The following is a 17,472-nucleotide window of genomic DNA, read 5'->3' as shown; positions in this document are numbered from 1 at the left end:
AATGGTTTCTGACCTCAGGGACGCGAGGGGAGGCCTGGGGATTGTTGCAGCATGGTGATGACCTCATCAAGATTGGACTGAACCCAGGATAACTCTTCAGAGTCCACCTCTGCTGTCATCCTGTTCACACCAAACGCACATAAACAGGCAATCAGTGTAAACTAAACAATCAGAGTTTTGCTGTCATGATAGATGATCAAAACGATTCTCCTGGTGATGCTGAAACTTCCCTGTAAAGATGCAGGCTAGGACACCAAAACAATGAGCTGAAAGACACTGCATCAGTTCCAGCTGTATTATTTACCTGCGGTGTTCTTGCTCGCCATCTTGCGGATCTTTGAGGAAACTAGGTGCAGTTTTCCGAGGATCTTGTGGCTGGCCAGAGAGACCTCCGCATGAGGAGATGTGCTGGAGCTTGCAGCCTGAACGGTTCCACTCTTCTGCTGGAGCACCCAGTCTTTGGTGCGATCGCCAGACTCACTGTTCCAGGCCGCCTGCTGTGCAGAGAAAAGCTCAGGATTTAATATTTCATATGTCCTGGATAAAGAGCTGCTTTCTTAAAGATTTGTAAGTTTCGTATTGAACACTCACACTGTGGCCATCAGCTCCGATCTGTCCTCTGAGCTGTTCAGTCTCTCCTCAGTCTATCCTTCTCATCCTCCAGACTCTTCCTCCTCTCTCAGTCTCTCCCTCCAGCTGCTCCTGAATTTCAGGACATTTGTGCTTTCAGCCTCTCCAGCTGGGTCTGAGCCTCCTGAAGCGCCTCCTGGTCTCGCCTGAACTTCTGACTCCCCAGAGTCAGCTGCTCGTCCTTTCGAACCACCTCCAACTTCTGGGCCTCCACCTGGCTGAGGAGATTAACCACCTGGAGACAGACAATGAGGACGAATACAGACTTAATAAAAACATGCAATTTTTCAAGAATACATTCAGTAGTATCCAGACGCCTACAAACATCCCACCTGGCATGCTTGTCATCCAGCTCCCTCTGCAGTCTCTCCATCAGCCTGCCCTCCTCCTCGGGCCCCCTCCTCTCTTCTCAGCCTTATCAGAGGGTCCGCTGTCTGTGCACACACTCGTCCGCATTTCCCTCTCTCTCCCAAGCGCGGCGTTCATCTCCTGGGACCTTGCATGCTCCGTCTCCAGCTGGACCTGGAGTTCTGGGATGCGTCTGTGGAGGCTCAGACGCTCCTGTCAGCTCTGCTGGGAGGTCTGAGAGGAGGACTGACGCTCCCTGATCTAGGGTCAGGGTCAACTCGGCCACACAGCTCTTCTGCTCCTCCAGACTGAGATGAAGATCCTAGGATGGAGATGGAAACAGACTTTTATTTAAAAACACTTTTACAGACGCAGACAAATACAACATTGTTATTTCTTGCATGTTTTTAAAAGGGGCACTGACTGATCTAATGTCTGTAGAGCTTTTGCCTGATCCCTGGTTTGTCTTACAAATTCAAGTGAAAGAAACAAAAGGCTTGTGTGTAACTTGTCTTACCTCCAGCTCCTCCCTTTTACTCTCCTTTCTCCCTGTTCGACACTTCTCCTTCTCAATGGCCCACTGAAGATCTCTGCTCCTCTTCCTCTCTTCAGTCAGCTGGTCGTTCATGTCGTCCACCTCAGCAGCCTTCTGCGACACTTCAGCTCTTTTAACAGAGATAACAAACATTATTCCAGGCTCATCAAGTCTCTGATCCTTCATATGCTACAGCAGATCGACGTGATGACCATGATGTGTTGCAAACAAACAAGTCTGACCTGAGCGTGTCCAGCTCTTTGAGGTGTTTATGTTGAGCCTTCAGAGTCGTCTCCAGCTCCAGTTTAGTCTGGGATATCTCAGCCTTCAGCTCCTCCACCAGCAGCCTGTCGGCCTCAACTGCTCCACGACCTCCTCCTCCCTCCCTCTGCTCCTTCAAGTTACGTTCAGCAACACCTAGTGATGCAGCCGGTGGGGAACCTGACGGTGACAATCAGAAACTGAAATTAGGACATCTCTATTCTAAAAGCCGGCAAAAAAAACACATACATTACGATATTGTGCAAATATGAAAAGTTCAAGGAAACCATCTGCAGAGGAAAATTAGGTTTACATTTTTTTTTTTTTTAAAGTGGTTCACCTTGATGAAGTTGCTCCAGTTGACCGCGGAGCTGCTGAACCTCACAGAAGAGGCTGGACCTGTCTGCAGAGTGGAGCGAGCCCATCGCCTCTCTGTGCTGGGCATCCTGGATAAAACAACAACAAGCAACATTTGATTTCTTAACAAAACAGCACATGATTGTTTCTGTACAACACTGTGCAGATATTTGTCAACCTTGACACAAAAGCCAGACACAGAGATTTTAAAATGTTTTTTTTATTTTTTAAAGTTAATTCAAGACTTACCTTTTTAATCTGGCTTTTCATTTGGAGTATTTTATTTTTAGCCCTGGATGCATAATATCATTTCTTTAAATCTTATTATATATTTATCTCTTGTATTTATCTGATATTTTTAACTTGAACTGACTTTTAATCTTACTTTCTACCCTTACAGTTTTCTTGAATTTTACTATATTATTTTATTTCATTTATAAGTATTTTTTTTATGATTATGTTTTATTATTTTACCCATTTCTGCTGTTTACTGTCTCTATGTTCTTTTGTGAAGCACTTTGGGCTGCATGCTTGTTTGTATGAATGGTGCGATATAAATAAAGTTGAGTTGAGTTATGATCTATATTTAAGTAGGTATCAAAAACCCTCCACTGCATGGGAAAATGTTATGTTCTTTGTTCTAAGATTAACAAATTCATACCTGTTTGGTTGTTATGTGATTGAGAATCCGTTCAAAGTGTGATGCAAATACATTTTCTTGCTTTTGAGGCATATAGAAGAGTAAACTGAATAATACATGCAGCATGAGGATTAAAGAATAAAAAAATGCAGTGCATATTTCAGATTTCCAGTACACTATACAAGCCAAATATGTTTATTCCATCTACTGTATATTTAAAATGCTGTATCCTGATATATGTGTTAATGGTGAACATACATGAGTGATCTTAGATATGAATTAATGTATTCTTTCTGACCTGCTCAGCCAGTCTGCGCTCCAGCTGGTTGAGATGAACGATAGCATCGTTGGTGTCCAGCAGGTCTAGCTGGCTGTAGAGCGCGCTCTTCAGCACACTGCGCTCCCTCATGAACACCTGCTGCACCGCGTCCAGCAGCTCACCTCGCCAGTCCACGCCTCCTGACGTCTGCAGGAAAAGAGAGACAAACAAGTTAAAAAAGAAATGTACAATAGGAGGGATTTTCAGACTGGTACCGAAGAGTGTCTTACCTGTGTGTCTCTGTGGTCTGCATCTGTGTGATGAGGCCTTTGAGAGACTCCACAGTTGCCAGTAAGGCGTCTCTTTCCTTCACCCAGCCTTGGATGTTAAACTGGCTGCCTTGTTCAGAGAGAGGGAGCTCTGAGAGAGAGAGCACCTGCATGCCCTCCTGATGCACCTCACGGAGCAGCGTCTGCACAGAGAAGTACAAGTCGTGTTCATTCTCTTCAGTTTGAAAAGTAAATACGAACACAAAACAAAAAAAAATTAAATGCATGGTTCTCAGAAGCACACAGGAGGACGTTTTTAAAAAGTGAAAGTTGTACCTTGATCCGGTCAGGTAGTTGGTCATCTGTCTCCCTCCTGGCGCCCTCTGGAGTCGTCCTAAACTCCTGCTGTAAGCTCGGCACATCAAATCCGGTCCGCTGACTGTACTGAGCTGCTGTCTACGAGACCATGAAAACAAAACTACTGTTAAATACTTATTTAATTTTTTTTTAGTCATTATACAATATTGACTTCTTTATACTTCAATCTACGCCTGCCTTAACACGGCCCTGCTGCAGCGTAAAACCACAGAGCACAGTTATAACTGATGTGTATCTCACCACTTGTGTAGCCGTCTTTGAACTGGTGTGTGTGACGATCTTGTCTTGACGAAGGGACCTAGAAAGGGATTGAGGAGCAAGTTATATAGAATTAATCAAAATAAGTAGCAACTGGCTACATTTCCATGATTCCCATACTGAAAACCTCAATAGCAAACTCAGAAACCCTTTTTTTTGCAACAGAAATAGACTTTTTCCTTCTTAATAAGAGATAAATACAGATATGCTGCTGAATCTCACATCCTTTGGCTCCCTTAATCACTCTGATCCTAGATTCAGAACTCAGAGAAGAAGTACAAAGAAGAGTTTTGGACTCTATCTTCTGTCCTCACCTCTGTGGAGCGCAGCTTATCGATGACAGCCTTCAGAGCCTTACACTCGTCCTCGGCCGCCTGTGCGTCCCTGCGGAGGCTCTCGCTCTCTGTAATGTGCCGGGCCTCCATGTCCAGGATCTCCGCCGCATGGAGCTCTTGCATCTGTACAATCTTCTCCTGGAACTCCCCAATCACCTCTCCACCTGGTCTTTGGTTGCAGAGTTACCTTCCGAACCAAAGTCGACGGCTCGAAGAGGCTCGGTCTGTGTGAACGAGTGCATTACATCCACCTGCTGCTGCTGCTGCTGCTGCTCTGAGCTGCTGTTCAGCCGAGAGCTATGAGATTTGTTGGAGGACTGGTTGGAGTTGCCGGAGGATTTCCTAGAGAGGGATTGTTTTTCTTTGGTGTGCTTTTACCGGCTGGTTGTTTTCCTCCTTTTCTTTTAGGCTGAGTGGTAGAGGAGGAGGTGGAGGAAGAAGCAGAGAGGGAGGCTGAGAGGACTGAGGGGCTGAGGGAGACTGAGGACCAGGATCTGCTGTCTTCATCAAGGCTGTTCGTAGCTCCTGCAGCTCCTCTTTGAGCTTAGAGATGGAAACTTCACGGACCTGGAGTTCCTCCTGCAGTTTCTGGTTGTGCTGTCTGTAGCTGCTGAGCTCTTCTTTGGTGGTATCCACACTCTTCCTCATGTCCTGGAGCTCATCTTTGAGCTCAGAAATGGAAACGTCACGCTCCTGTACCTCCTCCTGTAGTTTCTTGTTTTGCTGCCTGAAGCTGCTCAGTTCTTCTTTGGTGGAGGCGGCTTCCTTTCTGACTTGATCCAGCTCCTGCAGCTGCTCTGCCATGTTGGTTGCGTCTTCATCAGCTTTTACCTTGAGAATGATCAGACAGGTGGTTTAATGCTTAGAGAAAGGCTATCTTAAAAATGTTGAGCTGAAACAGAATATTATACATTTGATAAAACAGAGCTGAAACAGTTCTGGCTTACTTCGAAGAGTTCTGCTTTGAGGTGAGCGATGGTCATCTCCCGCTCCTTTTGAAAGGGCATAAATGAATGAAATAAGAATGTGTGTAAGAACTAACAGAGATGTATGCTATCCCTGAATTATTATTAAACCCAATATAAATGAAACAAGAGGTGACTTGTTATAAAGGTACAGTTCAACCATTAGAATAAGCTGGTTAGCCTAGCTCAGTGGGACCCCCCTGGGGAATCGTGAAACGCTGATAGGAGGGTCTTGAAATGCCTCCCAAATCCCAAAACAAAAACTGCATATTTTACCCATAATTATAAGAATAAATAAAAATAGTGGTTTAATCTTAAATAAAATCTACCAAATCATTTTGATTTTTTCTTTTATTACTTTTCTTTGTTGCCATACTTTTTTTTCCTTCCATCTGTTTTTGGATTTGTAATTGAGGAACATTTAACCACCTCCAGGAGTCACTGGTCTCCGTCACCGGGGGTCACAGGCTTAAAAGTATGGCAACCACTGACCTAGCTTAGCCTAGAAACAATGATGAGAAACAATGCAGAACAGCTAGCTAAACTCTACCTGACATTACAAAAAATCTAACCATAGATACTTCTGACATACCTTCAATTATATTTTATAGTTTGTTTAGTAATCAATACAAATAAAATCTAAAAAAGTTTTTGTTTAGTTTTATCAAACTAAAAGTGATGGAAGACTGTCTGTCTCTCTGTTTTTATTCTAAACTACCCTGCTGGTGGCTCTTTACCAAAAGTATAGATTTAAATTAAATTTCAAGAAACACCTGCTTAATATAAAGGTACATCTGCAAGTAATGTTTTTTGTTTGGCAAGTTTTCTGAGGTTTGACTGTGTACCTCCAGCAGCTCCTCCATCTTCTCCAGACTCTCCCTGCAGCTGTTCAGCTCCTCTTTGGTGTCAGCCGCCTCATTCTGAGCTCCTTCAGCTCCTGTTTAAACTCAGACACCCTGGTTTCCCCGCCGTCTCCGGATGATAGCTGAAGTTACAGAGTTGACATATTAGTCCAGAGGACACTTTGATTTGATAAAGTCAACTGTGCAGGATATGATTCTTGTTTGTACCTTTGAAGCTGATCCTGCAGTCTCTCTACTGTTGTTGTCTTTTCCTAAAGTGAGAGAGAGAGAGAGAGAGAGAGAGAGAGAGAGAGAGAGAGAGAGAGAGAGAGAGAGAGAGAGAGAGAGAGAGAGAGAGAGAGAGAGAGAGAGAGAGAGAGAGAGAGAGAGAGAGAGAGAGAGAGAGAGAGAGAGAGGAGAGAGAGAGAGGAGAGGAGGAGAGAGAGAGAGCACATGTCAGTTATAACCAAACCATATATTACAAATACACTCTCATAAGAAGTATGAACACAGAGAAGCAGTCACATACTTGAAGTTCCTACTGCAGTCTGCTGCAGCTCTCCCTGAAGCTGTCAAGCTGCTCTTTGGTGGCCGAGGCCTCATCTCTGACCCTGCAGCTCCTGGAGAACTTCAGACACAGACGGCTGCTCATCAGAAGAGGACGCCTGATCAAAACAAAAAAAGTCACAAAGATCAGAACTTAGTTTCAACTGAAAGATATTAAAAAACAGACAGAGGAATTTAAAAATCAAGGTAATTTAGATTCAGTTTAGTGGAATATTTTGTTCCAAGAGAGGCAAATAAAAAAAAATATTAGACTCAACTTGAGAATAAATTCAATCTGATATTTGTTCTTTTTGAATGATTACTACTTTCTTCTTTGATTCTTAGGATTCTGTCACAAATTTCTATAATTAGTTTTAATCGTTTTTTCATGGTGTCACATTTAAGTAAGGAAAAGAAAAGCCACAAGGGACATCTTGTGGCTGATACTTACATATATTTATGTCTCTTTTCACACTGTCAAACATCATAAACTGATATTTCAAAGGTTGGCCTATACTATTTTGTTGGAATGATCTGTCTTTGTTTGTTGTTTTGAACATAAAGTCAATAAACAGCTAGTTAGATAGGAGGAAAATAGGAGGAAACAGCTAGCTTAGGGTTCTCCAAAGGTAGTAAAATCCTTCTACAAGTGCCCCAAAAGCTCACCAATAGACATAGACATGTGTCATCTTGCTTGTTCAACCCCAAAAGTCCAAAAATCAAAGTGCAATACAGTGAGTCGTTAAATCCACCTTGGCCAAACTAATACCTTCACAGCGGTAGAAGTTGTCCTCTGTGTGTCTTGGTCTTCATCTGACTGAGCAGCTCCATGAGCACAGTCAGCTCCTCTCATATTCCAGCACACTCTCGAGCTGGACAGCAGCTGCTTCTGGAGTTCCTGGTCTTTCTGCATCCCGCTCAGCCACCTCCAGCTCCCGCAGCCTCTGGGTCAGATGGACCACCTTCCTGTGGGAGCCTGTCTGGCTTGACCAATTCCACTGAAGTCCATTTTGGGAATACCAAAGTTGCTGAAGTCATACACATGTGGCTCAGCTTGCCTCTCCTGGTCCTGGTTTTCTTGGAGTCTTGCGTGCTTGGAGCCTTGCGTCTGCTGTTGCTGGAAGGCCTCAAGCGTGGCCTGGCTGACGAGCGCGGCGGCCACTTTCTCCCTCAGATTCTTCTCCAGGTTGGAGGACTCTCCTGGAGACCGTCTGCATGGCTCTGTGTTTGCTCCACAAGGAGGCGACAGCGGCTCAACTCTCCGTCCTTTTCATCAACAACCGTCTCAAGCTCCCGAATACGCAAATCCAACTCTTCCACTCTGGATGTTGCGCTGCTCTAACGCTTGAACCTGAGCCTGAAAAACAACAAGGCCTGCTGTTTTTCTCTGAGAGCTTCTTCTACCTCAGAGCTCTCCTGTTTCTCAGACTCAGCTAAAGCTTCTGCGCTCTCTTTCAAACGCAGGTATGTCTGCAGCAGCTTACTGTGCTCTGATTTAAGTGTGTCCAGCTCTTTGGTGGCCATGTTCATCTCTGCTTTATTTCGTTGTACTCGTCTTTGTTCGACCCCCACAAGATGCTGTCTGGCTCTGTCTTTACGTCCTCGTCTTCCTCTGCAGGTGGCTTCTGCTCGATGTTGACCAGTTCCTGCTGAAGTTTGTCGATGACTGCGTTCAGCTGGTCCAGCTCCTCTTCGTTGTTTCTCTTCAAGCGTTTTGTTCGCTCCTCAGGCACTCTACCTGGGACTCTAGGTCTTTGATCAGCTCATCTCTCTGATCAATCTCCTAATAAGACAAAAAGGCAGATTAATTCACAATAAAAATATCAGATTCGGGAATCCATAACTATCTTGTCATAAACCTCTGAGTCCCTGCTCTGTTCGCAAAGTCTCTCTTTGAAATGATAATTTCTTCGGATCGATTTTATTTAAACATTCGTCAATTTGTAAAATCCTTTAGAGACTCAGAGGTTTAGTTTCCACCTCACATGAGCAAATGATCACCTCACAAAAGACGATGGTGTTGTGGAACTACTTACCGAAACAAACAACAAAAACAACCCAACAAATTAAAAAAAACAAAAAAAATGGAGCAAACCAAAATAAAAGTGTAAATGAAACCAGAAAAAAGCACACACACTGATGCAATACCAGGGAGCTATGCTTATGCGAAATAGAAGTTGATACCATTTCGTATATGCATATAATGTTACCTTGTTATCGGAAGATGCTTCAATGTGTTGGAGCTTAGAGATCTGTTCATTAAGAAGAGCTATTTCACTGTCCTTCTCCGCCATCACCTTCAAAAGTCAGAGATTATAATGCGATGGCTATAATAAACACGTCACGCCAAAGTTCAACCAGAGCATCGTAGCCGACTGAAGAAAGTACATGATGGAGTAAAAAGTATAAACAAAAATATAATAATAAAAGAAATGTGCCAGTAGTAGCAGCAGCAGCAGCAGCAGCAGCAGCAGCAAGTCTTGAATGGGACAAAAATGTGCAAAGAAAAAAGCCTAAAATCTGCAAAGTAAAATTAGCAACACAGAGCAAAACATCGTATTTAGAAAAGAGCAGTGGAACCAAAATGATTTCACAGTTTGTGAGAAGAAATTAAAATAACAATCTAAATGTTTGCTTTGATAGAGTGATTTTTTTTGATTGTGTGACATCTCAGGTCTTGTGTTGTGTTTGTTCAAGTCAAAACTTATTCAGCAAAACGACACACACGGCTCCGGAAAAGTTTGCAGACCACTGCAAAATATTGTTCTCACCTTTTTTTTGGTTTTATTATCTAACATTATTCTTTTTTCAAATACAAATTTACTCCCTTTACTCCCTGTGAGTAATGCAAAGAAAAAACACATTCATTTACATTTTTAAACAATGAAGTACTAGTTTTTAACCATGAAAAGTTCAGATATCAACGCTTGGTGGAATAACCTTGATATCAACTACAGCTTTCATGCTTCTCTGGATGCTCTCCACCAGTCTCTCATTTTGCTGTCACCCTTTTTTTTTTTACAGTTATATTTTTGGGCATTTTCACCTTTATTGGATAGGACAGACGAAGAGAGATGGGGAATGTGGGGAGTAGAGAGTGGAAACCACAAAATGTGTACCTGTTTATGAGGAGCACATTAGAAAAGCTCAGCCAATGGCACCCCGACATTACAACGCTCTTGGAGCAAAAATTGACTGAGCTCAGATTTTCTCGATGGCTTGTCAGTTGATCATCAAATCAGCACCTCGTTAAAGTAGAATGAAGTGTGCCTGCGTTGATATCCAACAGACACTGGGTCTGTGGAATTTTCTTCCATGCATGTAGAGATGCTGATTTAAAGAAACATTTTGAGAGGTCTCAATTTTTTCTGGGGCTGTGTTGGATCAGTCTTTGTTTGTACGACAGAAATAAAGATCTCTAAAACAAAAACTGAGACTAAAAGTGTATACAAATATTTTCAAGTCCATTTGAAGCAATCTACAAAGACACACAGCTAGATGTAACCTATTCCTGCTCTACAACCGTATGTTAAGATACTGTGACACATTCTTGCAGCAGGTGGCTCTTTACCTGAATCATGCCCTCTCGTGTTTCCAGATACTCCTGCTGGCTGCTGATCTCCTTCTTCTGGATCTCCAACTGCATGTGAAGCTGCTGCACCTCCTCTTGTTCTCCAGCTCCTCTTTGAACTGCTCCAGCTGCTCCTCCAGGTTACAGATCTGAGGTAACACATAAGCATGAAGAAGATCAGACACGATTCAAGTTACAGTGCTTTGACAAACTGAAACATTCTCTGACAGTCATTTAAAGTGACATTTGTCTTTCAACCCTGTGATTAGAAAAATCAACACAGTAGTATCCTTCTCTTTCCGCTCCAGAGCTCTCTCTGTCTGGAGCTGAGCCTCCAGTGTGGACTGTCTTGCCTCTGTGATGGATGCATGCTGCTTCTTTTGTTCAACCTGCGACACACACACACAAAATAACTATTTAGCACAGCAGTTATTTACAACATGCGCAGAAAGGCGTGAAAATGCAACTCTAACATTGTCCATGATGTATCCTCCTCTATGCTACTGCAGTTGTGGGCATCTCCTTTATCTCTCTCTTTAGTAACTCACACAGCCTCTGCAAACACTGGGGGACAATCTTGACAGTTGCTAGCTATAGCTTGGTGGCATCCCCAACTGCAAACTGCCCAAGCTGCTAAACTACACACCACACATTGTTCTCCCTCTCTATCTGTCACCTCATCTCTCTCTCGCTCTCTCTCTCTCACACACACACAACACACCACACACACACACACACTCTCGCGTGCTGCACAGCTATTGTTCACACAGATTTCTCCCTGAGTCCGTCTCCATCCCACTTCATCCTACCCCATTCCCTCCCCCCTCCCTTTCCTAACCTTCTCCAGAGAGTCAGCGCTGGCCAGGGCCTGCTCCAGCTCGGCTGAGGCTCTCCAGCTTGTCAATCTCCTCGTCGCGCTCTCCCAACTCACGACGCAGCTGCTCGGAGCTGAGCAGCAGCTCACTGCACCAATCTGCCTTCTCCTTCAGCTGGGAGGTCAGCTGCTCCACCTGTGAGAGAGAGAGAGAAGGAGAGAAGGAGAGGGGGAGAGAGAGAGAGAGAGAGAGAGAGAGAGAGAGAGAGAGAGAGAGAGAGAGAGAGAGGGAGGGGGGGTGTCGTTTAATAATATTCACTCAGAGACACCACTCGCCATAGCATAGCTGGTACATGTGCAGCTAGCTGGGAGGTCAGCTGATCCACCTGAGAAAGGAGGGGCTGAGAGTAAAAAGACGGGACAGAAGGGAGAAATGATTTCATTCAGGGTGACACAAACCGATATTAAGCAGGAGGACTGCTGGTGGGTAACAGATCCATCTGTGAGGCGGGGGAAAACAGCAGCAGATCAATGAAGGGGAGGGAGGGGGGGCAACAGGGGGGAGGTTTGTTTAGGATAATCTCAGGACTGGAGGAAAATTTATATCTGGACCCTAAACTGTCCTGCATGATTGATTAAATACATAAATTATGGCTGATGTTTTTGTTTTGAATCATATATCAAAACTGCTTTTTAAAGCATGCTGTGTCAAAAAAGATGAGAATAGCAGGCAGATGAAATACACTCCCTCAGAAGCAGCCCATCATTAAATATTAATGTGACTGGAGTGTACGAGTACATCAGAGTACTTCAGCACTGAATGATCTATTTATATCAGGTGATGTAGCTTTACTTCATGAGAGGGTTTCGTGTTTTTTATGGATGGAATAAAAGTCGAGTCGGGGCTTTTTCAAAAATTCAACACCTTGTTCGAAATTCAGTAAAACTTTTCACTGCAGCATTATTGTTCGGCATTTTTGCTCGTGTTACAAATTCATATGGTTTCAAGATTTTGATTTACTGACTGCTGATTAATATGTACATTTAAAATTACATAAATGTAAAGATATGTAATGAGACAAAGCACTTTTAAAAATGAATGCGAGTCATAATAGATCCTTAGTTGTAGATTTTTTAAATCTCTGATCGTATCTATTTTAACTGGCTCTGTTTTTAAAAATATTTTTAATTGCCTTTTTTGAACTGATTGTCTTTCTTTTAAGGTTCTATCTTTTATTTGCTTATCTTGCATTTTAATGTTTCTTCTATATGTTCAATGTCATTGTAAACAAGGACTTTGCTCTCAATGATTTTCAATTCTAAATAAAAAGATAATTAATAACTAATTAATTAAATAAAGGTTGAAATTAAAAAGTACATAATAAGACATGTTTCATGTTCTTGAGGAAAAATAAGCTTCTTTTTCTATCACCCAAACCTTTTTTTTTGGTCAAGGATTTAGACTCCACTGGAGAGAAAAGATGAGATAGACAGCATAAAGAAGGACAAACGTCATAATAATGACACGCTGTGTACAGTAGAGATGGATCAAACAGGAGAAAGGGATGACACACATAGACAGGGATTTATTTGCTACAGGGTTGGGTGGGAAGACTAAAATGCACTAAAAGCTCTCTGGGGAGGGAAGGGGGGTAGACTTGAGTCCACATGTAGCTAGAAGCAATACCTTAAAGGTTACTCCATCCACCTGTAAAAGCCACGAGAGAGAGAGAGAGGCGGAGGCGTAAGGATCAGAGGATGGAGAGAGTTTGAGGGAAGAGGAGGAAGAAAAAAAAGCACTTGGTGATTAAAGTGTGGCAGGAGTCTGTGGGAAGTGACGGTTATCTTTGGGCAGCTAGCATGAGAGTTAAAAGAAGAAGGTGGACTAGTGTTTGCACTACTGTGTGATATAAACATGAGAGAACTACTGATACAGCTAACTGCAGGACAGAATGGTCAAAGCAAGAGTTATACGAAGGAATTGGATGAAGTCAGGGAGTTTACTGATACCACAGAGTGTTAAACTGCCCCTGATGGAAGAACTGACACAACATGTCCAAATGATGTTAATTAATACACTGAGGGTTCCTTCATGTTGTCATAAGGCACATTAGTTAGAAGAAGTTTGATGACTTTAATACAGTAACTGTGCCATCACAGTATACAGTATGCAGTGCTTCACTGGTTAATTACTCTCTGCTGAGCAAAGATTCAATCTATTGGTTTGAGGACATAATTAGTTTTAGATGTGCAGCCATGAGACAAAAACAGAGCTGATCAAAATTTAATGTCTCCTTGCCCGGAGTGAAGTGGAGGCTGCGCTGTGATTGGATGAAAAATGACAGTTAATGACACAATCGTTAGAACCCCATAGACGAGTCAAGCAAAAAACAGTGACGGTCAAACAGAGGGCATGCTGAGATAAAGGACACTGGTGCACATTGAGAAATGTTTTGCTATAGGTGCATTTTGACCAAGAGTTCCGGGTCTTTAGCCCCCAGAACTACTTTCCTCGGAACTAAAAGGTTCCTCTGCCCCCATTGTTGTCTGCGTTTCGACCGTGAGCCGAAGTCCCAGGTAGATTGTGCAAATAAAAATAATAAAAACCTAAACTAGTATGCATTCCCAGGAACTCCCTCTGTGTTTTAGCTACTGTGTAAACTCCACAAACACCGTTACGTTCATCCGAAAGTCGCAGGACCTTTGAAAAGTACTACCCCCCAAGCAGGGGCTTTTCAGGGGGGAGATTATCTACCCCTGAACTCAATTTAGACCCTGGTTCCTCCGGTAAAGTCCCTAGTTCTGGGGTAAAGTTCCTGCGGTCGAAAAACACCCTATGTCAGGATGAGAATTTAAAAAAAGACTGATTATTTCTTCTGTTATTGTCAAACACTTGTCAACATTTTTGGTGGTAAATTGAAGCAATTTTGGGAAAACTGGGCCAACAAAATATAGTCAACATCCCAGGGCTCATCAACATTTTAGAAACTAAATTGACTTCCAACAGCTGCGGAAATTAAAGATATTTAGCAGACTTGCAACTGTTCATAGAAGCTGATCTAAATCTCATATAAAGCATCACATGATCACACTCTGTCAGACATCATGATGCAGGCAGAGGACAGAGAAGAGAGAGGAACATCACACTATTCATCATTTCTAGTTTCTGTGTTCTTGGGTTAAGTACCTTCACTTCAAGGTTTCTCCTCTACCTTCTTATTTTGATCTTATATTACCCCTATTTTATCTTTGTTAATCTTGATCTTTTTAGGGAGCCTTTTTAACATCTGGCAAGGGACTACGGATGTAAACTAGCCTTTTAGCTAACTCTGGCATATTTACAGAAGTATTAATTAGGGGCGCTGGTGGCCTAGCAGTCTAAGCGCCCAACATACAGAGGCTACAGTCCTCGTCGCAGGGATCGCCGGTTCGATTCCTGACCGGTCGACCATTTCCTGCATGTCTTCCCATGCTCTCTACTCCCCATATTTCCTATCTCTCTTCAGCTGTCCTATGAAATAAAGGCAAAAAGCCCCCCAAAAAATATATATAAAAAAGAAGTGTTAATTAATATGCATGGTCCTTTTAAATAATAAAGAAAATAAACAAACAGATCACGTTTTGTTTTAGAGCAACTTCAGTGAAGATTACATTCAGGGAACATACCTCAAAAGGTTGATCCGTTTGAAAGTTGCTCTCTTTCCCTAGCATGTGAGGAACAACATCAGCATTAAGTTAAAGTGAAAGTTTTTAAATCTGTTGCTGCTTAAATGCACCACAGAGCTGCTAATGCTAACTATCTGATGTTGGTGCTTCACTCTAAGAATGGGACGACTTTGTATTTGAGTGATTTAACTTAACACCAACTGAGAACAGTGAAGGTGATAATACTGTGTAGGTTCACCACAAAAAGTAATGAATTTCATATTACGCATTTTCCTTATGACTTTGTTTCCATGAAAACTTTTGACTCTTGCAACTTCTTGTAACTTCTATTTGAATTAAAGCGAGAGCTGGTGTTCAATCGTATCATAAAAACACATGAAAACATCATGTATATGATTAACAGCTGCAACATCAACCTGTCCTAAAAAGACACTGGCTAAGAAAACGTATAAACACTAACCCCCCCTCTCCTTCTTCAGTCTGTGTAACACTCCCACTATTTGGTATCACTTTCTAAGCAGCACATGTAACTTGAGTGGCTCTATTGTTCTCTGTGTGACTCTCAGATCAGTGTTCAAATCCACAACAGTGTTGCGTTCAGAAAAGTAAACATCTCTTTCAGTGCCAGGTCCTCTGGCAGAAAACTGAGCTCTCCTGTTACCTCTCGGGTTCTCTGCTCTGAGCCAGTCTGAAGCTTCTGTGGATTCTTGAGCTGATGTTCCAGTTTCTGGATCTCCTGCTGGAAGAAGTCTCTCTCGTGCTCCCGGTCCACAGCTTGTTCCTGGACACAGACAGGTGTGGGGAGGGGAAACATAAATGAATGATGGAGTATGATGATTTGAAATCAAATATTTATAAAGAAGGAATTTGTTTTCAATTTAATTTTCAGAGGCAGAATAAAGAAGAGCTGCGATTTGAAATGTTTTTGTTATTTGTTTTATGGTGAAATTTGTCATGTTTGATATGTTCCTGTAACATGTCACTGAAGGAGTCTGTAAGCTTTAAGAGGCCACTGGAAGTGATCATTAGATGTACTTCATTGTTTTTAAATCCATCTTTCTTGCACACCATGACAACTCTAAATGCAAAAATACAATTACTGAGAGGCAGATGGGGAGACAGCCTTCAGAGAGACCTTAAAAAGAAATATATTGTTAATCTAACTTTTACTTAAAGCATCTCAATATTCGTTGTCTTGAAGTTGAGTCTTAATCTTTTAAACAAAAATTAAGAATCTTTTAATACTTGTTTTTACTTATTCCATTGAGTTTTATATATTTCAACATTTATTGTCTTACATTTTTATTTATTCAACATTATACAAACTGTGATTTTTACATTGCTGTATAATGCATTTTTGGCTGCAGATGTTTATGTGAGGTTCTATACAAATAAAGCTGTGTTGGGTTGAAATTGAATAATAATATAAAAATTATGTTGAATCCGCAGGATTTGCATTGCAGCACTGTTGTAGTGTTTTTACATTCTGCTGTAAGGCAGAAACGTTTGATCTCCATATATTTTTAAAATGTATTATTATTATTTTTTTCAGAAATTTAGGTTTTTGGTCACCCTTAGTGTCCATCATGGCATTACAACATTTCGGCAAATGAAAAGCATTGTTTTATTCAAACAACTGAAAAGCTGTAGTTTTTGAGATATGGATATAAAAGAAGACAGATTTATAGAATCACATCAACCCAATTACATAAATTTGCATGCCAACACAACTATAAACTAAGAGACAAATGGACCTCACAACTGGCTATCAAAACAAGGAAGTTACTAAGGTATACAGTAGGAAAAAAGAGACTGTATCTGTGATAAACAAGTAACAAACTTGTTTACAAAAGTGCTGTTTTCCTGTTTGTGTGTGACAGGGGTCAATAGGACAGACCGGAGAGAATCTGCACTCGAACAACATCAAGACAATAACGTGCTTACTACTGTCCAAGTGGACCAATTACCATGATGGGAACACAGCTCATTAGAGCATGAGCATAACATGACGTAAATCCCTGCCCTAACTATCAAGTCAGCTTTAAAGTGGGCTGTAAACAAGAAATCAGATTACAGTGTCTTTCTCTTTTTCTGATCCTGTGATGATATCATCTAAAATGAGAACTGGTGTAGAGTTTTATTTATCATTCAATGATGCCCAGAAAAGAATAAAAGCATTTAATTTTGTCACTGACTTTGTATAGGACATTAATTGGATTCTGGGTAAACCTGCCTCTGACAAACGGCGCAACAGCTCATTCATTCCACCACTTACGTCCAGGAAACGCCTGTTCTTCTCCAGCTGTTTCTCCAGAGATTGGATCTGCTGTTGGAGATCCCCGCTCTCCGTCCTCTGAGCGTGCTCCAGCTCGATCACCTTGTTGACCTGCTCCTCAAGCTCCGCCTCCAGCAGCTTCACCTGCTTCAAGAGGTCAGTGTTTTCCTTCTCCGCTTGACGCTGGACCTCCACCTTCTCTTTCATCAGCTTCTCTGTCTCCTCGAGCAGGTCTGCAGAATACAGCGGAGGAAGGAGTGGTTAGATGGCGCGACTTGGTCAATGATGGAGGTTTGATCGAGTTCATTTTACATATAGGTTTGATTTTTAGTCATTCTGAGATGGAGCTTCTGAAGAGTCTGAAGTATGTGAGCCGTCTGATTTGATAGGTAATTAGCTTTCGTCCAAAATAATCTGTCTTCTTTGAAATGTTGTACTTTTATATGTTTTGTCTGGCTAACTTCAGACTCTTCTTACATCTCAGTCGACTCCCCAACATTTCACCCCATTATTAAACATGATT

At 42.0% G+C, this 17,472-nt stretch overlaps 1 protein-coding gene across 1 annotated transcript in view; it reads right to left on the bottom strand.

Annotated features, from left to right (window-relative positions):
- The window catches only part of akap9 (A kinase (PRKA) anchor protein 9), an 88,226-nt gene that overhangs the window by 4,978 nt on the left and 65,776 nt on the right, over positions 1–17,472 (bottom strand). Inside the window, 45 exon segments of the mRNA XM_034704938.1 lie at positions 20–126; positions 310–497; positions 592–637; positions 639–865; positions 956–1,041; positions 1,044–1,233; positions 1,235–1,300; positions 1,496–1,643; positions 1,756–1,954; positions 2,115–2,220; positions 3,070–3,237; positions 3,321–3,337; positions 3,340–3,502; positions 3,636–3,755; positions 3,829–3,830; positions 3,918–3,975; positions 4,250–4,431; positions 4,434–4,637; positions 4,640–4,711; positions 4,714–5,101; positions 5,218–5,262; positions 6,081–6,160; positions 6,163–6,222; positions 6,307–6,349; positions 6,607–6,688; positions 6,690–6,742; positions 7,393–7,416; positions 7,419–7,468; positions 7,471–7,494; positions 7,497–7,546; positions 7,548–7,587; positions 7,590–7,817; positions 7,820–7,956; positions 7,958–8,009; positions 8,012–8,155; positions 8,158–8,337; positions 8,340–8,406; positions 8,834–8,920; positions 10,195–10,292; positions 10,295–10,343; positions 10,476–10,583; positions 11,033–11,081; positions 11,083–11,204; positions 15,336–15,455; positions 16,950–17,182. Coding sequence (XP_034560829.1) covers positions 20–126; positions 310–497; positions 592–637; positions 639–865; positions 956–1,041; positions 1,044–1,233; positions 1,235–1,300; positions 1,496–1,643; positions 1,756–1,954; positions 2,115–2,220; positions 3,070–3,237; positions 3,321–3,337; positions 3,340–3,502; positions 3,636–3,755; positions 3,829–3,830; positions 3,918–3,975; positions 4,250–4,431; positions 4,434–4,637; positions 4,640–4,711; positions 4,714–5,101; positions 5,218–5,262; positions 6,081–6,160; positions 6,163–6,222; positions 6,307–6,349; positions 6,607–6,688; positions 6,690–6,742; positions 7,393–7,416; positions 7,419–7,468; positions 7,471–7,494; positions 7,497–7,546; positions 7,548–7,587; positions 7,590–7,817; positions 7,820–7,956; positions 7,958–8,009; positions 8,012–8,155; positions 8,158–8,337; positions 8,340–8,406; positions 8,834–8,920; positions 10,195–10,292; positions 10,295–10,343; positions 10,476–10,583; positions 11,033–11,081; positions 11,083–11,204; positions 15,336–15,455; positions 16,950–17,182 — 4,962 coding nt within the window.

Source organism: Notolabrus celidotus, chromosome 16 (assembly GCF_009762535.1).
Source record: "Notolabrus celidotus isolate fNotCel1 chromosome 16, fNotCel1.pri, whole genome shotgun sequence".
Lineage (NCBI taxonomy): Eukaryota > Metazoa > Chordata > Actinopteri > Labriformes > Labridae > Notolabrus > Notolabrus celidotus.
The sequence above is the reverse complement of the archived record's forward strand: the minus strand, read 5'-3'. Positions and strand labels throughout refer to the sequence as shown.